Raw genomic sequence first — 26471 nt, forward strand, 5'->3', positions numbered from 1 at the left:
CAAGAATTCTGTCGTTCTATTTTATACACTTCACAAGGATCTTTTTAAAAATAATATAGATAAAACTTAAGATTTTGAAAGGAAATTAGTAAGTAAAGTCACTACCGATCCCAGTGTGAGAGCAAGGCTGACTCTAGTAACAAGGTCAGGGATGGGAAGGACAGCAGGCAGGGGAACTTCTGAGCGATAGTAACTAATTATATTAAAAAATGGTTCCATATTCTACATAAGTCAAAAGACTATGGGGACAATACGACAGAAAAAAAATGCAAATTCAGATATTGCAAAGAAAAGCTAAGAAATTTTATTATATTTTCTGTCAGGTAAGGCTGAGAAATTCTGATGAGTCATGGGTTCTTCAGGAAATCTCACATTTATCAACCACAGACATGACTGGTAGAGACACACACACTGGAACTGACAGGAACACATCAAAGCTTACTTCTGAAGGTTTGGCCACATCTTTTTCATCCACATATTTTGCCCATGGTCCCAAGAAACCATCAATATTAGATGCATCATTTTCTTTGAACTTTTTCCTCTTTTCTGTTTTCTTCTGACCAGTTTCAAATACAGTCAAGCCTGCATTAACAACAAACATAAATGGAGCGAGTGCGCTGATTCTCTTTAGAAATATCAGCACACATGATTCTATATGGTTACAGTAGGCCTAAGCAATCAAAACCCAAATGCCTAACTCTGCCACACAGACCCACTCGAGCTGACAAAAAGAAACAACTTCTTCTTCTTCTTTTCTTCCTCCTCCTCCTCTCCCTCCTCCTCCTCCTCCTCCTCTTCTTCTTCTTGTTATTATTAATAGCTTAAGGAGGGGGAGAAAAGCTGCTGCTTGGCAGGAGACCCAGGAAGTAAGGTGTCACCAGTTTGCTAGTCTAGGTCTCTTAAAGACTCATGACAGAAGCAGGGGGAGGTGTGGGGAGAAGGGAGGAACTGCTCAGACCAGGTGCCTTCTTAATGAATCAAAAACCAGTAATGGTTTTTGCTTTGTTTTTAGAGACAGTCTTATGCAGCCTAGGATAGCCTTAGTTGAGGTTATAGACATACACTATCATGCCCAGCAAGGTACCAGCAGCCTCTGAAAACAAAATAACTAATTTATCATTTAAAAATGGAATTAAACTACAGCAAATGCTAAATAATTTATTCTTACTTCATGTATAGATAACAATACAAGTTAAACAGGGTTTCATAGATCTGATATAACTTCCATATGATGTTAATCTAAACTTGGCCTCCAGTGTCATCAGCTTTGAAAAGAATTGATAAAGGATGATGGTTTGATTCTGATGTCATTAGCAGGTGAGGGCTGCATACTGTTTGCATTTACTAAAGTCAAAGAAGCATTTGAGCATCATAATCACAAGCTAAGAAAGAAAAAGGAGTGTAATAGAAAGAAAAAAGCCCATTTGTATAAACTCAAAGCAGTGTTCACTGGGCTCTATGTTACAACAAAGCAATTAAAATTCCATTTCAGTACTTCATGCATGCTTGTAAGACAGTTTCATAATAAAGGTTATCCTTGTACAACTATCACATTTTACTTTTGTGGCATTTTATAAATAAATGTTCTGATGAGCTTTGAACAAAGCCGGCGTTTCGCTATAGTGGCTCGCCGCATTCTAAGTACTAAGTGAATATGAACGTAACTATGCTTTAAAAGACACTGAAAGTCTGCTATTACAGCAACTTGTCAAAATTATTTTAACAGATACCTAGTATAGCATTTCTCTGTTAAGAAAGCCCAACTGCCAAATTTACCTAAACATTCATTGTAACAGAATGATTTGTAGAGGTTGGTGTGGTGCCAAGTACTCAAAATCACCAAAAGAGTTAAGTACCACCACGGTCCTGAGCAGACTGTGCAGCTGATGACCCCCCACAGTGCGCTGTGAACAGTACTGTTCTAAACTCTACTGCTCTAGCCTATATCACTCCATTTCTTCAACTTAAAAAAAAATCCAGGAGCTGAACAGAGTGCTATCTCTCCCACCGACCGATGCCTGTGAGACACTGTGACCGCCTCCGCTGAGCGCATTACCTTGGTTCTTCTCCGCTTCTTCCACAGAGCCAATATACTTAGCAGACACCTGGTGATTATCTAACGAAGGGTCCAGTGCATAGCCTGAAAGCAAGAAGGTACAAGTGACTGACGCCCTTTACAGCTCCTTCTATTACTATCCACAAACACCCATTTCATATTTTCCTCTCCAGATAACAAAAACGTGTCTCTAAGGATTAGGCCTTCCTTTCTGGGCAACATTTTCATTTACAATGCTTAACCCACATGTCAGGTTGGACCATGAAAGACTCCAGAGGAGGAAATAGAATTTCTTAGGATGAATCTCACAAACAATCATTGCATCACTAAGAACCTTTCTAGCTGTGAATTCCAAGTTCAGTTTCAAATTATCTCAGAGCTTAAATATATAGGTGTGCTATATATTCAGAAAGCTAGAAGCTATTTCCTTGTTCGTGTTAATGGATGTTACAGTTAAATTATTAAACTAAAAACAAAATTGAATAAGAAATTATATATAAGATACAGCTATTATATGGGAAATACCATTCTCAGTAAGGGTAGTCTCTGTAGTGTTTCTGTAGTGAGAGAAAGAAGGCTAGCTGCTGGCATATGAATACGATCCTTCAGCCAGTCACACACAATACACAGCTGCATGTGTTTGTGGTCTTCATCGGCCAAAGGGAACCAAGGGACAAAAAGAATATGCACACTCAGATTTCTCAAGTGGATGTGCTATTACAATAAACTCTGATAAATTAGTCTTCATACAAAGCAGCATATTCATAAAAGCAAGCGAGATCATCAGTCTGTCCTGCAGCCCCACGCCAACTATCACGAAGACCACTACTGCACTTCTTAAAGGACCCGTACTGGAAGATGGATTTAACATTTATTTTTATTTTTTGCAGTTGGAGATCGAAATGAATTTCTTTGGGGAAACAAAAAGATTTGGTATGAGGTATACCTTTAAAACAGGCCAAGAATGTAGGAGTTCAAATCATCCTTCTAATACCAGAATAGAACCAACCATCTGGATATTAGCTCATTTGTATATAGTTTTCTCTTTTTTCCATCTTTAAAATATGTTCTTAGCCAGAGGGCAGATTTGATTGCCAATGACTCAGGCTTTGGCATCTGTGTGGTGGGTAAACCGAGGCAGGCAGCTGTTTGGGGTCAGTGCTTAGAACTGTTGACTGGGGTGGATCCCGATACCTACAAGGGCTGCTGCCAAAGGATCTGAGAAGCTGCTCCACAGACGTTTCCTGAGGGAACAAAGCTTTGTTTACTGGGGCTGGCACTCTGTGGCCAGTGGAAAAACTATGAACTTGCTTATCTCTTTCAAGGCCGGTGAGAAAGATAAGGAAAGAGAAAATTCACATGTACACACACACAAACACACACACACTGAATGGATGAAACAAAAGGCAGTCCAACAACACACAAATAAACATGCTTACATACATACACACACACACACACGTATATACATGCATACAGATCTACAGACAGACATATACATACTTACACATAGAATGGTTAGAGCAAAGCTCCAACAAGCAGGCTCTAAGTATTGCACACATATGTACATACATAAATACATACAACTGGTGGATGGAAGGAACAATGTTCTAACTCCCTTCGCAGACTTTACACATGCACACACTGTTGATGCACGGGAGAGACAATGTTCCAGCCACACTATACCATACCTTACCATACCATGCCATATTTCTTCCAATAGCTTATATACCCTAGCAAAATCTTTCAAGCAGTATACAATTATAGTGCAATTATGTGTTAATTTTCTTCTAATAAATGAAAAAGAACTGCTGACAATCTACATCTCTTAAGCTCTTCTCTAGGGTGGCGACTGAGTCACTAATCTGCTCCAGGAGCAAAGCAGAAGGAGAGCAAGCATTTGTACTGTGAGTGCCTGAGGTACTGCCCAGTGAGGGACTGAAAGCCCCTTAGAGTTTTCCTATAATTCTTAGATTAAGAGGCATGTGAGGGCAGCAAGCATAGCAGAACTCAGAACTCCATAACAGCATAAAGTCCTCAGAACACATAGTCCTTTGGGCTATGCCACACCGAGGCCCACCCATGTGTCTGTGGTAACCTGTGGGCTGCATCCCATGAGTGGCTAAAGCCATCTGCTTAATGAAAATGAGATTTTTGTTTACATGAATGGCACTGCACGGTGTTGCAGGGGATTGGGGGGGGGGTTCCTGGTCATTCTCTCTCTGTGTAAGCACCAGTCCCCATCTCGTCTGACCAGTCTTGATCTTAAGAAAAAGAACTTCATTTGCGCTTCTGCCATCCCAGACGCCTTTCCCCCAGGGGATGAGTCTGCCGCATTGTCTTCCTTTCACAAGCAAGGGAGAGCAGAGCAGCAAGGAGTCGCATCCTGCAGCTGGAGATAACACAGGTCCAGAGTCGCATCCTGCAGCTGGAGATAACACAGGTCCAGGCCTAACACCCTGGGATCTCAGTTCAGCAACTGTCCATCGTCTGTATCTCAGAAATCAACACAGCTTCAGCTTCATCGTTGTTTTAAGTGTGCTCATGTATCTTCCTGAAGCTTATTTCCCATTTCTCCTTTTCAATGGAGTTCATATTCACTTCTTTTCCTTTTGGTAGTCATACTTGAAATGCCCATAACATTAATTTTATTGTTACACCCTCACAATTATAAAACAATTAATGTCATTATAGGTGAATCAAAAGACACTATAGACAATCTGCAAAGAATTACTTACAAATACATAGAAAAACCTTCAATCCCATTAGTAGTCCAGAAAAATCAAACTGAAATAGAGACTTACTATTTTGATTCTAACAAAGGAAAAAGCAGTCTCGTGGGTCCCGGGTAAAAGCACACCTTTCATACATGGCCTTCCATGCATCACATGGTGGAGTAAACTGGACAAATTCGCTTAGAAAGGAACTTGATAATGTACCACAAGTTTCAAAACACAGTTTTGATCTACTTTGGAAATTTATTTAAGAAAATAATAATAAAGTATAAGGTTTTGTGCATAGGAATATTCCCTACATTATTTTAAAGGGCATCCTACTGTATAACACACAAATTAAAATTTTAATATTGAAAACTGGAACCAATTTGAAATCTAATACTTCAAGGATTTCTTACAGAAATTATCCTAACAGACTACAATTTTAAAAAATGTTAATTGCTCCTAATATTGAAGTTAAATGCATGCTAATAACGACTATGATGAGATTAATGACATTAGTTTAAAATTCTACTTTCCCATTCTAAAGACTGATGAAGGGAAAATTCTGGGTGAGAGCTGAGCAATGGGAAGAGCCCTTCTGAGAAGCCTCTCCAGAGATCGGCAGTAAAAGCCGCCAGAGCAGGAAGCAGACAGGAAGAGAGTCCACACACACACACACCAGGGACTGGACCAACAGGAGAAATACCACCAGCAGGACCTACAAGCTATACTATAAGCTAAATAAATGGGTTTCTAGAGTAAACGAGACTACTTTCACTGATAATCAGGATTCTACAGGTTGGTTCCAGCATAATCTAAATGCCCTATGGCGTATGAATCTACAGCAAGTCATTTACTGAGATGGTGGGATTGATGCTTGTTCTATTCCTTGGAGCCAGGATGTGATACTCAGATAAAAGTGAATGTATGTGCCATCTTCTTAGATTACAGCGGGACAGGACGTAAGGAAGGCCTTCACTAGTACTTTCCAAACGAGGGACAGTAACGTAAAACCTAGATTTATTTTTGTATAAGAGAGGAAAGTCAGGCAGGACACATCTGCTTTTCAGTTTCCAGGCTGCTTCAGACACTCTGGCCACACACTCATTTCTTATGTCCTACCCCTCCTCCCTCCAGCAGCACGGCCTCTCCCTAGCCTACCACTGCCTCCCAGGAGAGGTTAAACTCAATCACTCCTTTTTTCCTTTTTGAAAGTATTTTATTTTATCTTTTTGAGACAGGATCTCTATAGCTCTCGCAGTCCTGGAACTCATGATGTACACCAGGTTGTCCTTGAACTCATAGAGATCCACTTGCCTCCCTCTCAAGATTACAGGCATGTACATATTACAATGGCTCTTTTTATTCAAATAAGTCCATTCCCAAACTAAAGCAAACTTACTGGCTGTAAATGCTGTTCTTGCTGTAATTTGAAAAGTGGATGTCAATACAATTTATTATTATTATTATTAAATCTTGCTTTGTTTTAAGGAAATTTAAGCTATCTAAATTATTACATATATACTCCTAAAAATCTATGAAAACAAAAACTTTAAGTCTGTCTTTGTATAGGCTAGAATATATAAATTCAAGAGTTAAGTCTTTGTTTTCATTTTTGTATGTGCGTGTTTCATCCGCATGAAAGTCTATGCACCGTGTGAGCATAGCAGTTCAGGCCTGTAATTCTGGAATACTTGATGACAGGCATACATCCCCACATCACCTAAGTTATGCTACACTGGGCCAGCAGTCTGTCAACTGAGCTCCATTCCCAGCTGGTATGCAGATCCCACCATAACTGGTACTTGCCATGGTAATATGTAACCTAACAATATAGGACAAATCCTCTCCAGAGCCACTTTTCATTCTGGCTAACTTACAAATATCAACACTGAGAGAATACAGCTATTTTATACTATGAACTCATTACTACTGTACTGGCCAATGTCCTTTAGTAATTAAGAGAAAATATTTAAGAAATAAGATTTGAGATAGAGAGCAAAGTTAAACAGTATATAAGATAACAAATGTAATTTTTTCATATTATATAGTTTCATTAACAACTTAATAACAATCTCCATGTGATGAGATCTAATAACAAATGCTCATTACCAAGTACAAAACAAAGAACATCATGGTTGTAGGACTACAGATTATTTTCAGTATTGAGAAAATCACAGAGGATTTAAAATAAAAGCTCAATATTTGCAATCACTTCCCACTCAGTCTTTATAGGTGAGCGTGAGAAGGTACACAGCTTCTCCAATGAAAGCTAGATGAATAAATTTACAAAGCCAGAAGACAAAATCAGTGATGGCACGCATTACTCACTCTCCTAATAAGCCAAACTTACAACTGTTAAGTTTTTGTCCTCGTCTTACCATACGTAGCAAATGTTCTTCTTTGCTGCTCAAACATGAAGTCATTGATATGTGCTGGCTCTGCATACCCAGAAAGCATATTTCTAGGGGCAGCCATTTGCTGTGTTCGAAAGGGATTTTCTGGTCCAAACTGCAACGATATAAGGAAGGAAAAGAAGGGTCCTGAAATTACAATGTATTTTCAACTCCAATCCACCAGGGCTGGCTGGCCTATGTGGGATCACGCCAGCTGCACGCGGTTCAGTGTAATCAGGCAATGACTGATTAGCGCTGTTTGCCAGGCCCTGGGACAGGAGAAGACAGCAGCTCACGTAAAGTCCACCCATGGATCTGTATTTCAAGAACTCCATGTACGTATTGCAGGAAGTCTTGTCTGAAGGCACTTCTCTGGATAACAGAATTACTATAAACTCATGACTTGGGGATTTGGGGTGAAATACAGTTTTTGTTTTAAAAGCCATGTTTTCATCTACTACTTAGGAGTTCTCAATGGTAGACACTCAGAATCCTTAACATTCACCACAGTGCATGGCAAACAGAAAATACAGACATCATTAATCAAAACCCAATCAGAATCCTAGTGAAGGTACAGGATAGGAAACAAACTAAAAAATAAGTGTTTGAAACATACTCAAAGAAGAGAGATCATAAACGTAAATGAAACTTACCCACTCTGAGAATTCACATTCACAAACTAAGCAGCGGCACTATTACCTATAATACTGGTAATTATAACTGGTTTATAATGCAGTGGTTTATAGTAAAGTTAGACATGTGATCTCCCCTGTCATACATGGAAAAGCCCACGCATGATGAAGCATTTTACCTGCTCTAGGGCCTAAGTTGTATCCCCTTTAAAACCAAAGCTACAACAAACTCAAGTGTTACGACCTTAAACCACTCCCTAAATGTGCAACATAAAGTCTAACTTGTAAGATACTCAGTTAAGAAGTTCCACAATACGCTATGCCAGCCTATTTAATAATGCTACTAGAAAAGACCCTGGAAAAACCACTTTCTGAGACAGGGCTCCAGTCTTTAACCCAAGCTGTCCTTGGGATTCCTGGCAACCTTTCTATCTTGAATTCTTGATTTCGTATTTGTTTTTATGTAGAGTAAAATGAATGTTCACATTTAGCAAAGAATGAACTTAATATTTTTCTCATTATTATTTTGTTTCACAATATAGCTCAGGGTGGCTTAAAACTTGCTATGGAGCCCACCCTGGACTAAAGTTAGCAATCCTCCTGTCTTCATGTCCTGAGCACTGGAACAGGTGAATTGGTGACACACACCAATTCACCTGCACATACCTGTATTTATTTGAACTCGGGAACACCCATTGTTCCTGATGAAATATGCTGATGTTAGAACAACTCAGATTACTGCTTTAGGACCATCTTTTCTATGGTATACAGATGTAAATTCCTAGACCAGCATTGTGTCTTCTAGATTCACTGCACCATGCATGGAAAATTACGAATTTAGCTGTCAGATTATTTACCTAACATATTTTTGCATTAGAGAAAAATAAACTGCTACAAGATTGCTGTAGACTGATAACTTGCATTTTTTTTTTTACAAAGTTTTTAATTACTACTCATTCCAAATTATAAAGGATACATACAGCATGACTTTGTAGTCCACATCTGCTGATGGGTGGAACACAGGAAGAAAACAACATAGACAGCTTCTTTCCTCATGAATGCTGTTACAATGAGCAGAAACAGCCATAAAATTCAATGTGAAAATGGCTAAGAGCTTCTAAGATGCGTGACCTGTGCACTCACAGACCACCTCAAAACAGCGTCAGGTGCTTCTCCAGTGGGGAGCCGAGAGGGAACCTACCCCAGACTCCACTCTGCCTTTGGCATCCTCCTAGTTTGTGTGAGGACTACCTCGGTGCTTTCAGGGTCATGTAGCTAGAAAAGGAACATCTACTTCACAAATGGACAGCTCCAAAGGCTGGACACTATTACAGACCACCCTCAGTATCAAGAATAGTCATTTCTATACAGAAACATATTTACTAAAGCTACATGAAGTTTATGTATGGTGTTGTGACTGCAGCAGTCTTAAAATTTAATTGTCTTACAGATACATGAGGGGGACAACAATAAACTCTTCTAGTAATACTAGGAAGCTAGAGTAGAAGAGGGTCCACCCACTTCAGGCCGTCCTAACTGCCTGCTAACTGGCAACAACTGAAGCTGACATTAAACACACACACACACACACACACCCGACAACAGGAGGCAGAGAGCGAGACCCTGTTCTATGTGTTACTGAAAAAACTTCCCAGATGTCCTCGTCTCTGTGAATATCCAACTCTTTTAATTCTGAAGTAGCCATTTTAAAAAGTATATAAAAGTATAGAAGGCAATTTCAAATTTTCTTTTCAAGTTTTAGTAGCTAAGTGTTAAGGTTTGTCTGGGTTAGGGACTTGGCACCAAGCTGGAGTGCCCTTAGGGGGCTCTGGAAACTTTCTCGGGTGGGACAAATGCTAAATGCTACTGGGCACAGGCAGATTCTAGAGGGTGTCTTGGCCCTGGCATCTGTTCCCGTCCCCTCCCTGCCATGGCCCAATGAAATGTGGAAGTTTCTCTGCCACACAATCTGCGACCACACACTCTGCTCTGGTTCACGGAGCCAAACAACCATGGAATCAGTTGAAATCATGAGTTAAAAAGATATATTCCGAGGGCTGGAGAAATGACTCAGTGGTTAAGAACACTGTGTGCTCTTACAGAGGACCTGGGTTCGATTCCCAGCACCCATATGGTGGCTCACAGCTCTCTTTAACTCCTGTTCTAGGGAACCCAATGCCCTCTTCTGACCTCCACTGGTACCAGGCACATAAGTGGGTGCACTAACATATATGCAGGCAAGACACCCATAAAACCCAAAAACCAAAAACCCCAAAACCCCTCCCTTACACTGCTTATATCAGAAGCTTCACCCACATGGATGAAAAGCAAACCTATATGCTGGGTTTAAGAGCTAACCCATTCAAGTGATTTATTGCAATTGATACCAATATACTAGCACAGCAAGCATCTGTACATGAATATATAATATATTCACATATCAAGTTAATTAACTACGAGAATTAAGTTTTCAGTTAAAATTATATTGGAGCAAACTATAGTTAGCTACAATTGTAATCTTCCTATATAACATTCAAATGTAAACAAGAAACTATTCATAGTTGCAAACCATATACTGATAAGGGGTTACTATCCCAAATCTAGAGAGATTTCAAAAGATCAATAGCAGAAAACACAATTAAGTACCGAAAACAGACAAAAGATCATAACAGCCATTTCAAAAAGGAGACATAAGCAATGGGTAGATGAAAAGTGTCCATCATCAGTAATCAGAAACCTAAATTAAAATCTCAATGAAGAAGCACTTCACCTCTGTTAGAACATTCCTTTGTTTATCAGAAAGACAAAACCCAATGAGCACTGGTAAGGATGGGAGAACGTAATTCATGCCTGTTGTGGGAGGGAGTGTACATTAGTACCCGATCCGATGGGGCACAACACGGAGGGTCATCAAAGTTGAAACCTAGAACTGTCACTTGATCTAGCAAGGCTATTTCAGGGTATGTACTAATGGAAGTGAATGACATGTTTATGCCCACGCTCACGGCAGGATTATGTACAATGGCCAAAGTGTGGAATCATCTTAAGTGTCTATTGACTAGGACGTGCAAAAAGAAAAGTGAGTAAGCCAGGCAGTCAGGAGGCAGAGGCAGAAAAATTACAAGCCTGGGGCCTATCTGATCTAAGTAGTGATTTCTGGCCAGTCGGGCTACCCAGTGAAACCCCCATCTAACTACCCCCTCAAAGAAAACAAAAGAAGAAAATATCTATATGCAGAGTAGAAAACAATGAAACCTTAAAAAAAATATCATTTGTGACAACACAGATTAACCTAGAGAATACTCTGTTAAATGGGATAAGCCTGGACCAGAAAGACAAATACTGTATGATCTCACAAGTATGTGGAACTGAAAATTGCATGTTTTGGGGCTGGAGAGATGGCTCAGCAGTTAAGAACACTGACTGCTCTTCTAGAGGTCCTGAGTTCAGTTCCCAGCAAACACATGGTGGCTCACAACCATCTGTAATGGGATCCAATGCACTCTTCTAGTGTGTGTCTGAAGAGAGCTGCAGTGTACTCATATAAATAAAAAATAAATAAATCCTTAAAAAACAAAAATAAAAAAAGCCAGCTTGTTTAAAAAAATTGCATGTTTTATTAGTCAGGGTTTTCTAGAGGAACAAAATTCAAGTGAATATATCTAGAATATATATCCTAAGGTATAATATTACTTATTATATATATTTATTAGAATGGCTTACAGGCTATGGTCAAACTAGTTCAGCAATGGTTGTCTACCAATGGGAAGCCCAAGAATCCAATAGTTGTTTATTCCACTAGACTAGATGTCTCAACTGGTCTTCAGTACACATCAGAATCCCAAAGAAGTAGATTGCAATGCCAGTGAGAGAATGGATGACACATGGCTAGAGCAAGCAGGCAGAGAACAAGCTTCCTTCTTTATGTCCTTTAGCCAGGCTGCCACTAGGTGTGGACCAGATAAAGGTGGTCTCATCACTTCAAATAATTTACTCAAGAAAAAAAAAAAATCCCTGCCAGGTGTACTCAGCTGCTTGGATTTTGGTTAATTCCAGATATAGTCAAGTTGACAGCCAAAAGTAGCCATCAAACAGCAAAAGCAGAGAGAAGAGCGAGTGAGCAGCAGAAGCGGCAGGCTCCTGTGGGTGCACCGCTCAGTGAGAGGAGGCTGAGGAGCTCAAGAGCACTGCGGAGCTTTTGGGAATGACAAGGGCCTCGAAGAGAAGCAGCCTGACCTTTTGAACTCTGTGAAGTGGTGACTTATGGAGAGTGGGAGAAACATTTTTAATATGTGAAGATGCTCACATAAATCACAGAGATCTGCTTATTATAAGAGGTTCTGAGCTGGGCTGCAGTGCTGCTCTTCTTTACGCCCACACTTGGGAGGCAGAGACAGTTGGATCTCTGAGTTCAAGGGCAGACTGGAGTATAGAGTTCCAGGACAGCCAGAGCTATACAGAAAAACCCTGCCTCAAAAAACCACCACCACCAAAAAAGAAAGAAAAAAGTTCTCATAGGCTGAGATTCTTAGAAGTCTTCAGGAGACTCAATATCTCAGCAATGTTTCACAACATCATTGGAATTAAGAAAACGTATACAGGTAAAAATAGATTACACGAAGCCACAACTAGTAGTTTATATACAAGGAAAGCCCACAGTGGTCAGAACTAATATTGTAGCTATTGCTAAATTGTTCATTAATGTTCATAGTGTCATTAATGTCTAAAACTTATAAGCATACTTTAAAGGTAGAAGAATTTATTTACCGAATTATTTCTACAAATCATGAACAGATCCAGACAGGTTTTTTTTGGCAGAATAATTCTGTGAGAGATAAGTGGAGTCTGACTGTTACTTCCACAGAGCACTTCACTGCTGCTGCTGACAATCTCGGGCTCAATCTTCTCAGAAGTCAGGAGCTATAGTATTTCTAAAGCACTAATATTTAAGCAGCTCTTATAATAGATTATTTTAATAGCAACTAATATTTGTTCTCTGAATTTACACACACACACACACACACACACACACACACACACACACTCATACTCCCCCTAAAAGTATAGCTGGTTTAAGGGGTAAGGAATTCTTCCTGAGTCTAGTGAATTCAAAATGATTTCTTCTTTTTTTTTTTTTTTTTTTAGATTTATTTATTTATTATATGTAAGTACACTGTAGCTGTCTTCAGACACTCCATAAGAGGGCCCCAGATCTCGTTACGGATGGTTGTTAGCCACCATGTGGTTGCTGGGATTTGAACTCTGGACCTTTGGAAGAGCAGTCGGGTGCTCTTACCCACTGAGCCATCTCACCAGCCCCTCAAAATGATTTCAAAGAAACTAATTGTAGAGAAATTCTAATCCAGCAACATGGCTACTTTTGCAAGGGATCACATCTAAAGACCTTCTAGGTCTGTGTGATCCAGCAGCAAAGACGACATACCTTTAATCCCTCTGGCTTAAATACATACCCTTGGGCTGCAATAAACACCTTTAGCACACATTTTTAATCCCAAACAATGAAGGTAAAGTTAACTTGTAGAAGGAAGCAGTCATGTTTGAAAGTGAAATCTGAGGGGCAGACAAAGTGATGAATCAGAGAAAGATTTGACAGAATGAGTCAGAAATAGGATGCACCCAACACTCACAGTTAGGAAAGAGGCAACTTAAGAGAGCATCACAGGGAGAGAAACCAGTTAGAATAGGTCTGCTGGGAGAGGAGTTTGGGCCAGAACAGCTGAGTTGAACCAGCTGGCTAGAGTGCTGGAAAAAACTAGAAAGAGTGAGCATATTCAGCAGTAAGCCTCCTGAATGACAATTACATCTGATTGATACTTTACAGCTAACAAATGACTTATCTCTAAGAAGCTAAAAAGGTCCAAGTTCAAGGAAGAAACTTGCTGGTCTAAAACACTATTATATTTTTAACTTAGTCAATAATTTGAGGAAATGATTCTGTATCAACAGGCAGACCATCTAGGAAAAGTTGTTGGTTGAGATAGAGGACTGATATTTCACAAAATAAGCAATTTGGTTAATTTTCAGAATTAGTAAAGGCACAGGACTATATCATGCAGATTACATAGGGGCTTTCAAATCCTTCTTCCAGTTATTGATGGATAATTAATAGTAATCTAGACCTGAGTCCCCAAAAATATTACCTAGTGGCAGAATAACCAGCGAGTTGGTTTCTGTTTGTCAATAAACACTTACTTCATAGGTTTAATAAATACAAAAGGAGCAACAGTATGTCATCACTTCAGTTTATACATGTCTATTATAAAAATGGTAGTTTTTCTCACCCATTAGTCTCTTTTTCTGTACTTTTTTCTACCAATCAAGCCCAAACCAGACATCTTGTCCTAAAAATTCAATTTTTATGGTATCGCTGCTCCATTTAAGAATCTCACTAATCAGCTGGGCATGGTGGCGCACACCTTTAATCCCAGCACTGGGGAGGCAGAGGGAGGTGGATTTCTGAGTTCAAGGCCAGCCTGGTAAACAAAGTGAGTTCCAGGTCAGCCAGGGCTCCACATAGAAACCCTGTCTCGAAAAACCAAAAAAAAAAAAAAAAAACCCAAAACCAAAAAACCAAAAAAACTCACTAATCTATCATCTATTTAAAACCACACTCTCCCCTTGGCTCCCAAATCCTTGCAGTACTCTGGCTTTTATCCCTGCTCACATCAACAGTTTATGACTGAAGCTCTTTACCTCCAGCTCCTCTTTCCGCCCATAATCCTTCCCATAAAAGCCTGCATCATCAATGCCATTGATAAAGAAAGAACACAGACATCCATACCTACTCTGCGCCAGTCACACTGTACATGTACTCATGTGCTCTTATGTCTTCGTAAAGTAGACATTACCTTTATTTTAACTATGAAAACAAAACAAAACTAAGAATATCCAAGATCTTACAATTGCTAATAAACAGTCACATTCCAAATTTCACTGTCTAAACCAGGGCAGTATTGTCCATTGTTCACTTCAAATATGAATATTATAAAGAAATATCTGTTTCTCCAACTAGATGTAGTCTCCTTAAACCTGTGAATGTGAGCTATACTTTAGAGGCCAGAGGAGACAGTCTAGTCTTTATCTGTTTAAGATAACACACAGCATTCCCTCTGTCAAATACTAGGTTGAAGAGAGGGACTATATATCATTTCTAACAGTGGATCCTCAACATTTAGGGACTTGAATTGAACCTGGCACAGGTCCTGGTGACACCTTTCCAGACTCTGCCAAGTGATTTGGATTCTAGTCATAAAACACAAAGCTCACACCTGCTATCGCACAGATGAGTGCCTCCTTGGTAATTATGAAAGACTAGTTCTGCTCCCAAGCATCACTCCTCTCTTAAACTCTAACCGAGTGGCGTTCCTAACGTCAGTGAGCTTACATGTTAGTGCAGGCTCCTTAGATGAGGAGGGACCGACATAATGACTGGATGGCTGACTTGCCAGTATCATCACAAAATCAATTAATTCACATTTAGTCTTTTGATTGAAAGCTAAAAAAAATGTAATTATACAGCAATATTGTAATAAGAATTCAGAAAAAGCAGATCTTGTAGAAAATAAGTTAGCATCTAAATGTTATATGCCACACTGCTTTTGAGTTTTCTCATCCTCTGAATGCAAATAAGCACTATTTTACTGAAGCCCCTTTCATTTGTAGAAACCATGAAGCATACATGTCGGTGCTCTCCTTAAGGGGCCAGCTGAGGTATCAGTCAATGAGAGCAGACAGCTTGCAGAGCTTAGGAGGGCAGGGCCGAGACAACAGAATAGGGTGTAGAATGCACAAGTCTCCAAGCCCCCAGTGGACCAGGCTTCCACAGAACAGCTGGAAGGTTGTCTGATGCCAGCGGCATAGCACCGGCTATGCCACACATGTCAATGGCAACCATCCTGATGCCATGGGAACCTAGGGTAAAGCATGGCACTACTCTGGGAGGCTGACGTGTCTGAATGCTACACAAAGAAAACTATTAAAAGCAACCCTTTTCTTTTTTTCTTTTCTTTCTTTTTTTTTTTTGTTTTTTGTTTTTTCGAGACAGGGTTTCTCTGTGTAGTCCTGGCTGTCCTGGAACTCACTCTGTAGACCAAGCTGGTCTCGAACTCAGAAATCCGCCTGCCTCTGCCTCTCAAGTGATGGGATTAAAGGCGTGCGCCACCACGCCTGGCTAAAAGCACCCCTTTTCTACCAAGACACAATAAGATATAGTTCCCCATATCTGCCTTTAAGATGCATCTTAAAGATTCTGCTAGTCAAGTCTTTTTTGGCAGGGGTGGGGTACGTGCCTTATAATGACTATTTTCTAGCTTTTTGTCAATCAAATGCCTTTTCCATTTTGATTTTTAAATAACCCCTCCTTAATAGCCAGTGCTCAAAGACTTCAGGTGGACATGAGGAATTTTGTCCTCATTCGTTCCCAATGTTTACATTGCTACTTATTAACAAGAGAAAGAAGGGAAGGTCCCAGAGCACAGCCTTCAGCCGCGGAAGCGACTGTTCCCAGCAGGTGAGCACGGTTTGCAGAATATACTATGTACTAATGTTACTAGACCAGTTTTCTTTGTGGTTAATTATAATATTCCCTTATCAATGCTGAGAAGGCTATCAAGTTCATAGCGAAGAATTATATTTCCAGATTCCTTTTTTTCAAAGACACGGCAGTACAACCAGACATTTGCGTGCAGGCAGATATACAATCAGTGGATTTTTAAGGAGGATTCTCCTAAAAACTATTTAGGTTTTAGAGACTAGAAGGATACATTTTCTAAAATTTATAGTAGTATAGTTTCATGAGAAACTATTTTAAAAATTCAACCCTGTCAGGGGTCTCTAGAGTCACATAACTTATGAAATTTCTCTCTTTCTCTCTCTGTCTCTCTCTCTGTCTCTGTCTATCTGTCTTTGTATGTATATAGATATAGATATAGATATAGATACACACACACACCCCTATATATTTATGGAATACATGCATATATATATATATATATATATATATATATATATATATATATGGAATACTGGAATGACTTACAAGCTATAGACCAACTAACCCAACAATAGCCAGCTGTGAATGTGAACGGACAGTCTGAGAATCTCATAGTTTCTCAGTCCCTCAAGGGTGGGTGTTTTGGGTGGTCTTCCAAAAAAGTAGGCTCCAATGGAAGTGCTGGCAAAGTGAGTGCAAGCAGGCAGTGACCGAGCAACCCCTTCCTTCTTTCCTTTACTGTCCTCATGCAGGCCTCCAGCAGAAGGCAGGACCCAGATTAAAGGTGTGCCTCAATATCTACATTAAAAGGTTTGTTGATCCAGATCAGAAGTTTGTGTCATTCCCACCTCAAGATCCAGACCAAACCCCTGTGTCTTACGGCTTCAATATCTGAATCACAAGTGGGGTCTCCGGTTCTGAATTGTAGTTCATTCCAGATATAGTCAAGTTGACAGCCAAGAATCGCCATCGCAAACATCCACTTATCTACTGCTGTATAATTTAAATGGTCAACATCAGGGAGAACTCATCGTATGCTTTCTTACCTCAGGAGCGAACATGGTCTCATAGGTGGGATTATACTGAACTTCTTTGACGGCAGGGTCAAGGTGAACTCCAGTCTCCAGGTCTTCCTAAAAGAAAGCCAAATGAGCATTACAAATTTGCTGCATTTTAGGAGCTACATCAGCAATTTAAACACCTAAACACTTATTTCACAGCTATTTAGTATCACAGCACTAATAAGAATCAGAGAGTAAAAGAACATACATGGAATATATACAATTTTAGACATAAAATATATATTTCCTTTTTCAACATACTAATTTTATTAATTAACTAAATTAGCCAGCTGTGAATGTGAACGGACAGTCCAAACACTGCCCAAACACTTCAAGTAAGAAGTTCTAGCTTCCTCATGTCATCACTGTGTCAGACGCCAACACCCAGAGGCACTCTCTAGGAACTCACTGTCCTCTGCAGCCTGGGATAGACTATGTTCACCCTCCTTCCTGTCCTCCATTTCTGGTGTCCCCAATCTCATCTCAGCAGACCACCTGCTGTGGCCCCTCCTCCTGCTCCACCTCTACTCTGTGGGAACTCTGCTGAACTTCCCAGGACCCAGCCTTCCTCCTGCAGTGCACCCTCTCAGCTCCCCTCCTCCTGCAGTACACCCTCTCAGCTCCCCTCCTACAGTGCACCCTCTCAGCTCCCCTCCTCCTGCAGTGTACCCTCTCAGCTCCCCTCCTCCTGCAGTACACCCTCTCAGCTCCCCTCCTCCTGCAGTGCACCCTCTCAGCTCCCCTCCTCCTGCAGTGTACCCTCTTAGCTCCCCTCCTCCTGCAGTGTACCCTCTCAGCTCCCCTCCTCCTGCAGTGCACCCTCTCAGCTCCCCTCCTCCTGCAGTGTACCCTCTTAGCTCCCCATCTGCAGTGCACCCTCTTAGCTCCCCTCCTGCAGTGTACCCTCTCAGCTCCCCTCCTGCAGTGCACTCTCTCAGCTCTCCCTTTCCTGCAGTGCACTCTCTCAGCTCCCCTCCTCCTGCAGTGCACCCTCTCAGCTCTCCCTTTCCTGCAGTGCACCCTCTCAGCTCCCCTCCTCCTGCAGTACACCCTCTCAGCTCTCCCTTTCCTGCAGTGTACCCTCTCAGCTCCCCTCCTGCAGTGCACCTTCTCAGCTCCCCTCCTCCTGCAGTGCACTCTCTCAGCTCCCCTCTTCCTGCAGTACACCCTCTCAGCTCTCCCTTTCCTGCAGTGCACCCTCTCAGCTCCCCTCCTCCTGCAGTGCACCCTCAGTTCCCCTCCTGCAGTGCACCCTCTCAGCTCCCCTCCTCCTGCAGTGCACCCTCTCAGCTCCAGTGCACCTTCTCAGCCGGCACTGCTAACCCATCCTCATTCCTTCTTGTTAGCCCCCAATATCTAGAGACACCTTCTACCCAGGACCCACAGTGGCCACTAGAAAGGAACGCAGAAACACTACCTACCAGGCATTCTACAGCTACCACACTCTCCTAAAACCCAGAAAACAAGGAATGCAACACCCACCCAACCTCCAGTGAAAAGTCAGGTGAATTCCAACAGATCTGACTTGTAAGTTACATGGTCTTCTTCCCTTGCAGCTCTTCCTAGTCTTCCTTTGGTCTGTACATTTACTGTGTTGATCATTATATGCCAACATCAACACCTAGGATCACAATCTTTCCAAACCCAGATGAGCAGTCATCAGAGTTAAAACAAAATCAAAACCAGCGAGGAAAATATATGTGCAGCAGAACCCAGCAACCGCACCACACACGCCTCCGACATGCAACACAGCTGAAGCACAAGGCAAAACTTCAACGCGGCTCTCACGGATGCGCTTGAGGTCCTGAAAGAAAGCATTACATCCACTAACAAGATACATGAAAATACAAACAGTGAATGAAAAAAGAAAACAGTGCAGACATGAAAGTAGAAATAGCATCACTAAAGAAAATCTGAATTGAGGTAAAACTGGAAATGGAAAATTTAGGAAGTCAACCTAAAAACCTCAGAGGTAAGACTCACCAAGACAGGAGAAGGGAGAATCTCTGATACTGAAGACGAGAGAAAAGAAACAGACACCTCAGTCAAAGAAAATGGTAAACTAAAAAATATCCAGGCACAAAATATCCAGGAAATCAGGAACACTCAGAGACTAAATTATGAATAACAGTAATAGAGGAAGGAATAGAAATCCAGGTCAAAGGCACAGGCAATCTTTCCAACAAAACCACATAGGAAATGTCCTTAACCTGAAGGAGGAGGCACCTATGCAGGCATTCAAAGCATACAGAACACCAAAAAAACTGGACCAGAAGAGAAACCCCTCATGACATGTAGTAACCAAAACACTAACCATTCTTTCAAGGAGAGGCTACAATTACCCTGATACCTAAACCACATAGAGACCCAACAAAGAAAGGGATTAACAGACTAATTTCCCTTATGAACACAGATGCAAAGGTTCTGTAAAGGACTTGCAAACCAAATATAAGAACATATTAAGAAGTTCATCTACCATGATTAAGCAGGCTTCGACCCAGAAAGGCAGGATGGCTCAACACATGCAAATGAATAGATGTCATCCACCACACAAACAGACTGAAAGACAAAAGCCACATCATCATCTCATTCAGTGTGGAAAGAAAGGGCCTTTGACAAAATCCAACACCTTCTCGTGAGATCAGAGAGGCGAGGGACCTCAACCGAATAAAGGCAATTTACAGCAAGCCCATAGCCAACATCAACCTAAATGGAGAGAAACTAAGCAGTTCCCCTCACAGCAGGAATAAGACAAGGCTGTGCACGCTCTATACCTGCTCAATACAGTGCTGAGGTCTTAGGTTGAGCAGTGAGACAACCAACACAGATCGCGGGGACACAAACAAGAAGGGAAGATGTCAATGTGCCTTTAGTTGCAGAGAATATAGTTGTATACTTAAGTGACTCTAAAAAAAACACCACCAGGAAACTTATATAGCTGATAAACACTTTCAGCAAAGTACCAGGATGCAAAATTAACACATAAAAATCAGATAGTCTTTCTGTATACAAATGACACAGACTGAGAAAAAAACAGGGAAACAATACCTTTCACAATAGCCTCAATAAAAATCTTGGGGTAACTCCAACCTAGCCAGTGAAAGACAGATAATTAAACGTTAAGACATTAAAGAAGATTCAGAGAATGGGAAGACCTCTCATCCTCATGGGGTGGTAGCACTAACATAGTGAAAATGGCTTCCTACCAGAAGCAATCTACAGATTCAAGTCAGTCCCCATCAAAATTCCAACACAAATTCTTCACAGAATAGAAAGGACAATTTTCAGCTTCATATGGGAACACAAAATACCTGGGATAGCTAAAAACAATTCTGAAAAATAAAAGAGATGTTGGAGGTGTCACCATCCTTGATTTCAAATCATACTACAGAACTATAGTATTAAAAACAGCAGAGAGAAACACGTTGATTAATGTAATCAAATTGAATACCAAGATACCTGTCCAGCCACCTGTTTTTTTATAAAGAAGCCAGAAATACACACGAGGTGGAGGAAGAGGCAGCATCTTCAACAACTGGTCAAACGGATGACTGCTTGTACACGAATATAAATAAATCCATAGGTATCATCCTGCACAAAACTCAACTCCAAATGGATCAAAGACTTCAATGTAAGACCAGATACACTGACTCTGATAGAAGAGAGAGTGGGGAACAGAGCACCATCAGCACAGGTTCTACGAACAACAACTCGTAAGTGAGACTTCAAGAGGGTATCAAGAATAAACAAATGACCCAATTAAAAATTGGGGTACAGATCTACACAGAGAATCCTCAAAAGAGGAAACACAGATGGATAAGACATACTTAAAGAAATGTTCAACATCCTTAGTCATCGGGGAACTACAAATCAAAACCACTCTGAGATTTCCTCTTGCACCAGCTAGAATGGCCAAGATCAACAGAACAAATAGCTCTTGCTGGCAAGGGTGCGAATATTTACTCATTGCTGGTTGGAGTGCAAACAGCATAGAAACTGGCGTGGAGGCTGGGGATCTATCTACCTCAAGATCCAGCTATACAACTCCTGGACACATACTCATAGGACTCTACAGCTACTACAGAGACCCTTGCTCAACCATGTTAATTGTTGCTATTTATAATAAACAGAATTAGCTGGGCAGTGGTGGCACATGCCTTTAATCCCAGCACTTGGGAGGCAGAGGTAGGTGGGTTTCTGAGTTCAAGGCCAGCCTCGTCTACAGAGTGAGTTCCAGGACAGCCAGGACTACACAGAGAAACCCTGCCTTGAAAAACAAAACAAAACAAAACAAAACAAAAAAACAAAACTTAAAAACAAAACAAAATAATAACCAGAATTGGGAACAGACTAGATGACTGACAACAGAAGAATGGATAAAAAAAATATGGCACATTTACATAATAGAATATTACTCAGCTGTCAAAAGAGTAAAACCATGAAATTCACAGGTAAATAGATGTAGCTATGAAAAAATCTAGACATATCTAGCCACCAAAAGAAACCTCCAGTGCCAGGAATGAATTACATCCAATCAAGTTGTTGGTGCGAGGGGCCTCATGGAAACCTCAACTCAGGGCATTGGTTGCTCTCCACAAACAGATGTTGAGGCCCTACTGCTAAAGACAACACCTACCTAACTCACTGGACAGGGAGAAAGAAGTTGAACTGCTGCCACCTAGAGCTTTCACCTTGGTGACTAATGTGCATGGTACTCATCTGTGGAGAAAGATACATGCCAATCTAGCTACTAACCCTTCCATTTACAATGGTGACCAGCCTGATACAGCTGTGCAACACTGTGGAAACGCGGTGGGGTAGCCAGCCACACTACCTGCTTGGTATTATGGCCCACTCCATGAGATGGAATCTATGCCTGACACTGCTCCGACAGCCAAGAACCTGAGGGGCCTTTTCAGGTCTGCACAGGACTGATGTACATATGTCCCCCCATCCCCACAGGAGATGGCCAACACAAAATGAACTCAATAGCATTTGTGAAGGTTCCTTGTCTTATAATGCTTTGTTTATATATATGGTTTCTGATCTTATTTTTATGGGATTTTTGTGCATGTGAAGGTGTGTCTTGGGTCTGTATGTTTCCTGTGGGTTTTTTTGGTTTTTTTTTTTTGTTTTGTTTTGTTTTCTTTTTCCCATTTGTTTTGTCTTACTCTGGCTTGTTTCTATATTATTTTTATTATTTTATCTCATCTTACCATTGTTATTTCTATCCTTATTGTTATCGCTATTATTATTATCATTGTCATCATCATCATCATCATCATTTTAGAGGTCTGTTCTCAATGAGACAGTGTGGATTTGAGTGAGTTCAAAACACACTTCTGCCGTATTACACTAATGGAAGCTTTTTATAAAAACAAACAGCAGGTACTTTGATACTTTCTCTGCCTCTTACACCAATAAAGCCCCACATCACGGGCAAACCGCACTGTTACCGCCCCACATCACGGGCATCCCACACTGTTACTGCCCCACATCATGGGCATTGCCTTTGTAATGTGATAAGTCACCTTCTCATTTCCCTTGACCCATTCCCTCTTCTTGCTGCAAGAACGAAAACAGTCTTTTTCTGCCTAAAGTCTTATGGAATGTTTTATTTTTCACAGAATTTGTGGTGCATTATTTATTGTGTATGGCTTTTACATTTTATATCCTTAATGCCATACAGAATGCAGGGCAGGTGGCACATTTCAATAATATTTGTTAAATTAGAAAGATGAAGGAGAATGTGAATCTACAGAGAAGTTATACAGAATAAGGCTGACTGACGACAGTCACTGGACTTGACACATCCTTTGCCAGAGTGATCCTAGCCCTGAGATGGACCATGGTGGGCACATGCCTAGAGCACAGCTGTGGATGAGGAAGTGCAAAACAACACAGCAAGAGTTAAAAGAACAAAAACACAAAGAAAAAACAATACCCCCCACCCCCACCCCACCGACCAAACACACATCAATAAAACCTCGGGAGAGGAGCTGTCAGATGGAAGGAGTTCCAGAATGCAATGTTTGTATTTCCCCTTAAGAAAAACCTAAGTTTTTCTTAACAGTCCCAGTGCTAAAGGGAGTGAGATGGCAAGGAGAACCACAGGACAACAGGAGAAAGGCAGTGTGCAGTGGCGGGCATTTCGGGAATCCCAACACCAGGGATGCTGGGTAGTGGGAAGATGAGTTCAGGCCAAGGAAAAAGAACGAGGGCATATGAAATGGTTATCCTAGAAGCGGTAACAGGGGACAGAACCCAACACTCAGCTGGAAGCACTGGCATCTTCTGAAAAGAGGACTCTTAGAGATATGGATAGTAGGCGAGATGCTGGCAATCAAAAGTGATCGTGTGAGTCACTTGTGTAGTTAAGGTGCTAAGACACAACACATTTAGCAGGTGCTGACCATGTGCCTGTTGCCTGCTCAGTGTCAGGCACTGTTCTGGGCTATAGAAATATACTAAGTTGCCTGCCTTTAGTGGGAAAGAAAGACAATAACGTATACAATAAACAGATAGATAGCTTGTTATAACAAAGTGTCACACAAAAAGGAATTTAGCAATCCTAAGGTGTTAGTGCTGGGGCAGTAGATACATTGTTTATGTAATCTTTGGGGTGGGAGGCAGAGCGCAACATTCAGTTTCTTTTCTCAGCACTGGCTCAGAATTTGCCAGTAGGCTGGGGTAGCCAACCAGTGAGTCCCAGGGTCCTCCTGTCTCACTGCCCAGCCAGCCCGGTGCTTGATTATAAGTGTTCACCACTATACCTGGGGCCCTAACTGAGGTCCTTATAACTGTTAAGGCAAGCACTTTACTGAGGTTTTTTCCCAGTCTATTTAACATGATCTTCCTATCATTTCTGTGAGTTAAGTTCTAAGCAAGATGAAGCCACTCATGCCAATGAACTAATGCCAATAGAACTAATGATAACAGGGTGTGGTAGTTTGAATGTAACTGGCCACCATAGCCCCAGAGAGTAGCACCATTAGGTGTGGCTTTGTTGGAGGAGATATGTTGCTATGGGGGTGGGCTTGGAGATCTATGCACCGTGTGACACATGGTCCCTTTTGCTGCCCGAGGATCAAGATGGAGAACTGTCAGCTCCTCCAGTACCATGTCTGCCTGGACGTGGCCATACTATCCACTATGATGATAGTGTACTAAACCTCTAAACTGTAAGCCAGCCCCAATTAAATGTTTGCTTTTACTAGAGCTGCCTTGGTCATGGTGTCTCTTCACAGCAGTAAAACCCTGACTAAGGCACAGGGGAAGAGTTTAAAGCAACCATATGAGGAAGCAGCCTCATGGCTTAGAGGGTGAACGAGAGCCTGACGACGTGAGTTTGACCCTAAGAACCTATGAGGTAGGAGAGAACTCATTCCCACAGTTTCCCTGTAACTTCTAAATGTGCACTAACCTGCCTGCTACGAACATACACAACAAACACAAGCATTAAAAAGGATAAAGTAAAACAACAACAACAATAAAAATGAGACCAAAGTAGGGAATCAGCTCCCACTTTAAAAAAAAAAACAAAAGCTGCTTGCATACTAACTGGGTGTGTTAGTCAGGGTTCTTAGCTACAAGTGACGGCAATCTTCCCAGGCAGATGAAACAGACTGAATTATGAAGTCCTTTTAGAGTTTCTAGGAAGGTTAGAGGCACAGCTTTGAGAAGCAGGCAAATGGAATCATAAGCCAAAGCCAAACAAATTACAGGGCCAATCCAGCGTGCACAACAGTTTGTGACTGAGCGTCTCTACTAAACAGCTGTTGCTGCCATGGGATGTTGGAACCGCTGACCTGAGAGGCTAAGCGTTGGCCACCACTGCCACTCAAAACCTCATTCCTTGCTCTGCTGTGGATGAGCTCACACAGGGCAGGAGTTCAGGTAGACCTCGAGAACTTGTTTGGAAGTTCTCACTGCTACTCCTCTATCCTCGATCCAAGACGGGTCCTCCTCTACGGGTCCTCCTCTAGTCTATTCTGGGAAGGTCCCTCCCAGCGCACAGCTTTGAGAGGGACAGCTGCCTAGCCGGTCAGACCAGCTGAATCAATCCAGGCAAGCAATGGGGAGACACTGTTGCAGCCAGAGCACTGTCAATTAAAAAAAAAAAGGGAGAGAGAGAGAGAGAGAGAGAGAGAGAGAGAGAGAGAGAGGCAGAGAGAGAGAGAGAGATTGATTGATTGCATGGTCATAATGGTGCCTCTGGTTAGGCCCATAGCAGATCAGAAAGGGAGATGGGTGGAGGGGAAACTAGAATCTCACTTTCTGATGGTAGGTGTGGGAGGGAGCTGAAAAGCTAGAAGAACTAAGGATAAAATCAGTTAATATCTGTGCTGATTTATGTCAACTTGACACAAGCTAATGTCATCAGAGAGAAGGGAGCCTCAGTTGAGTTAATACCTCCAGAAGATCAGGCTGTAAGGCATTTTCTTATTTAGGGATCAATGGGGGAAGGCCCAGCCCATTATGGGTGGTGCCATCCTGGGCTGGTGGTCCTGGGTGCTGTAAGAAAGCAAGCTGAGCAAGCCACAAGGAACAAGTAAACAGCAGCCTCCATGGCCTCTGCATCAGCTCCTGCCACCAGGTTCCTGCCCTGTGTGAGTTCCTGCCTTCACTGGTTTTTTGTGGTGAATTGTTCTATGGAACTGTGAGCGAAATAAACCCTTTCCTCCCAAAGCTGCTTCTGGTTGTGTGTATCAAAGCCAACATTGGAGCCTGAACACAATGTCAAACCCATTACTGGAAAAACATTGCATAAACTAAATAAAACCAAACTTAAATACCATCACCTCTTAATAGTCAACCCCTGGAAGACGCTATCTAAAAGAATCTAACCCTGGATTCCTATCTCCTCGCTGGAGTTTATATGGTAGAGGTGGTTAGCAGCACTGGTAATATCAGAAGCTTCCCAATTAAGAGTATTTAGAAGATTCTAAACTTTAATTATTTTGAATAGACTATGGTGTAACGTCAACTTTTAACAGAAAGTGCAATTAAAAAAAAATCAACCTTTTATAATAACAACAATGACAACCAATAAACAATAGATCATCCCCTTTCACTATGGCTGATGTTACAGAATGAA

The 26471-nt window shown here is 41.4% G+C and overlaps 1 protein-coding gene across 1 annotated transcript in view; it reads right to left on the reverse strand.

Annotated features, from left to right (window-relative positions):
* The window catches only part of Cdc40 (cell division cycle 40), a 50510-nt gene that overhangs the window by 17986 nt on the left and 6053 nt on the right, over positions 1 to 26471 (reverse strand). Inside the window, exons 2-5 of the mRNA XM_021173930.3 lie at positions 17360 to 17446; positions 7155 to 7284; positions 2057 to 2140; positions 443 to 582 (exon numbers count right to left, since the gene is read on the reverse strand). Of these exons, the coding sequence (XP_021029589.1) occupies positions 443 to 582; positions 2057 to 2140; positions 7155 to 7284; positions 17360 to 17446 (441 nt within the window). The remainder of the gene's footprint in view (positions 1 to 442; positions 583 to 2056; positions 2141 to 7154; positions 7285 to 17359; positions 17447 to 26471) is intronic.

Source organism: Mus caroli, unplaced genomic scaffold (assembly GCF_978045245.1).
Source record: "Mus caroli unplaced genomic scaffold, Mus_caroli_1 scaffold_9, whole genome shotgun sequence".
NCBI classification, from domain to species: Eukaryota; Metazoa; Chordata; class Mammalia; order Rodentia; family Muridae; genus Mus; species Mus caroli.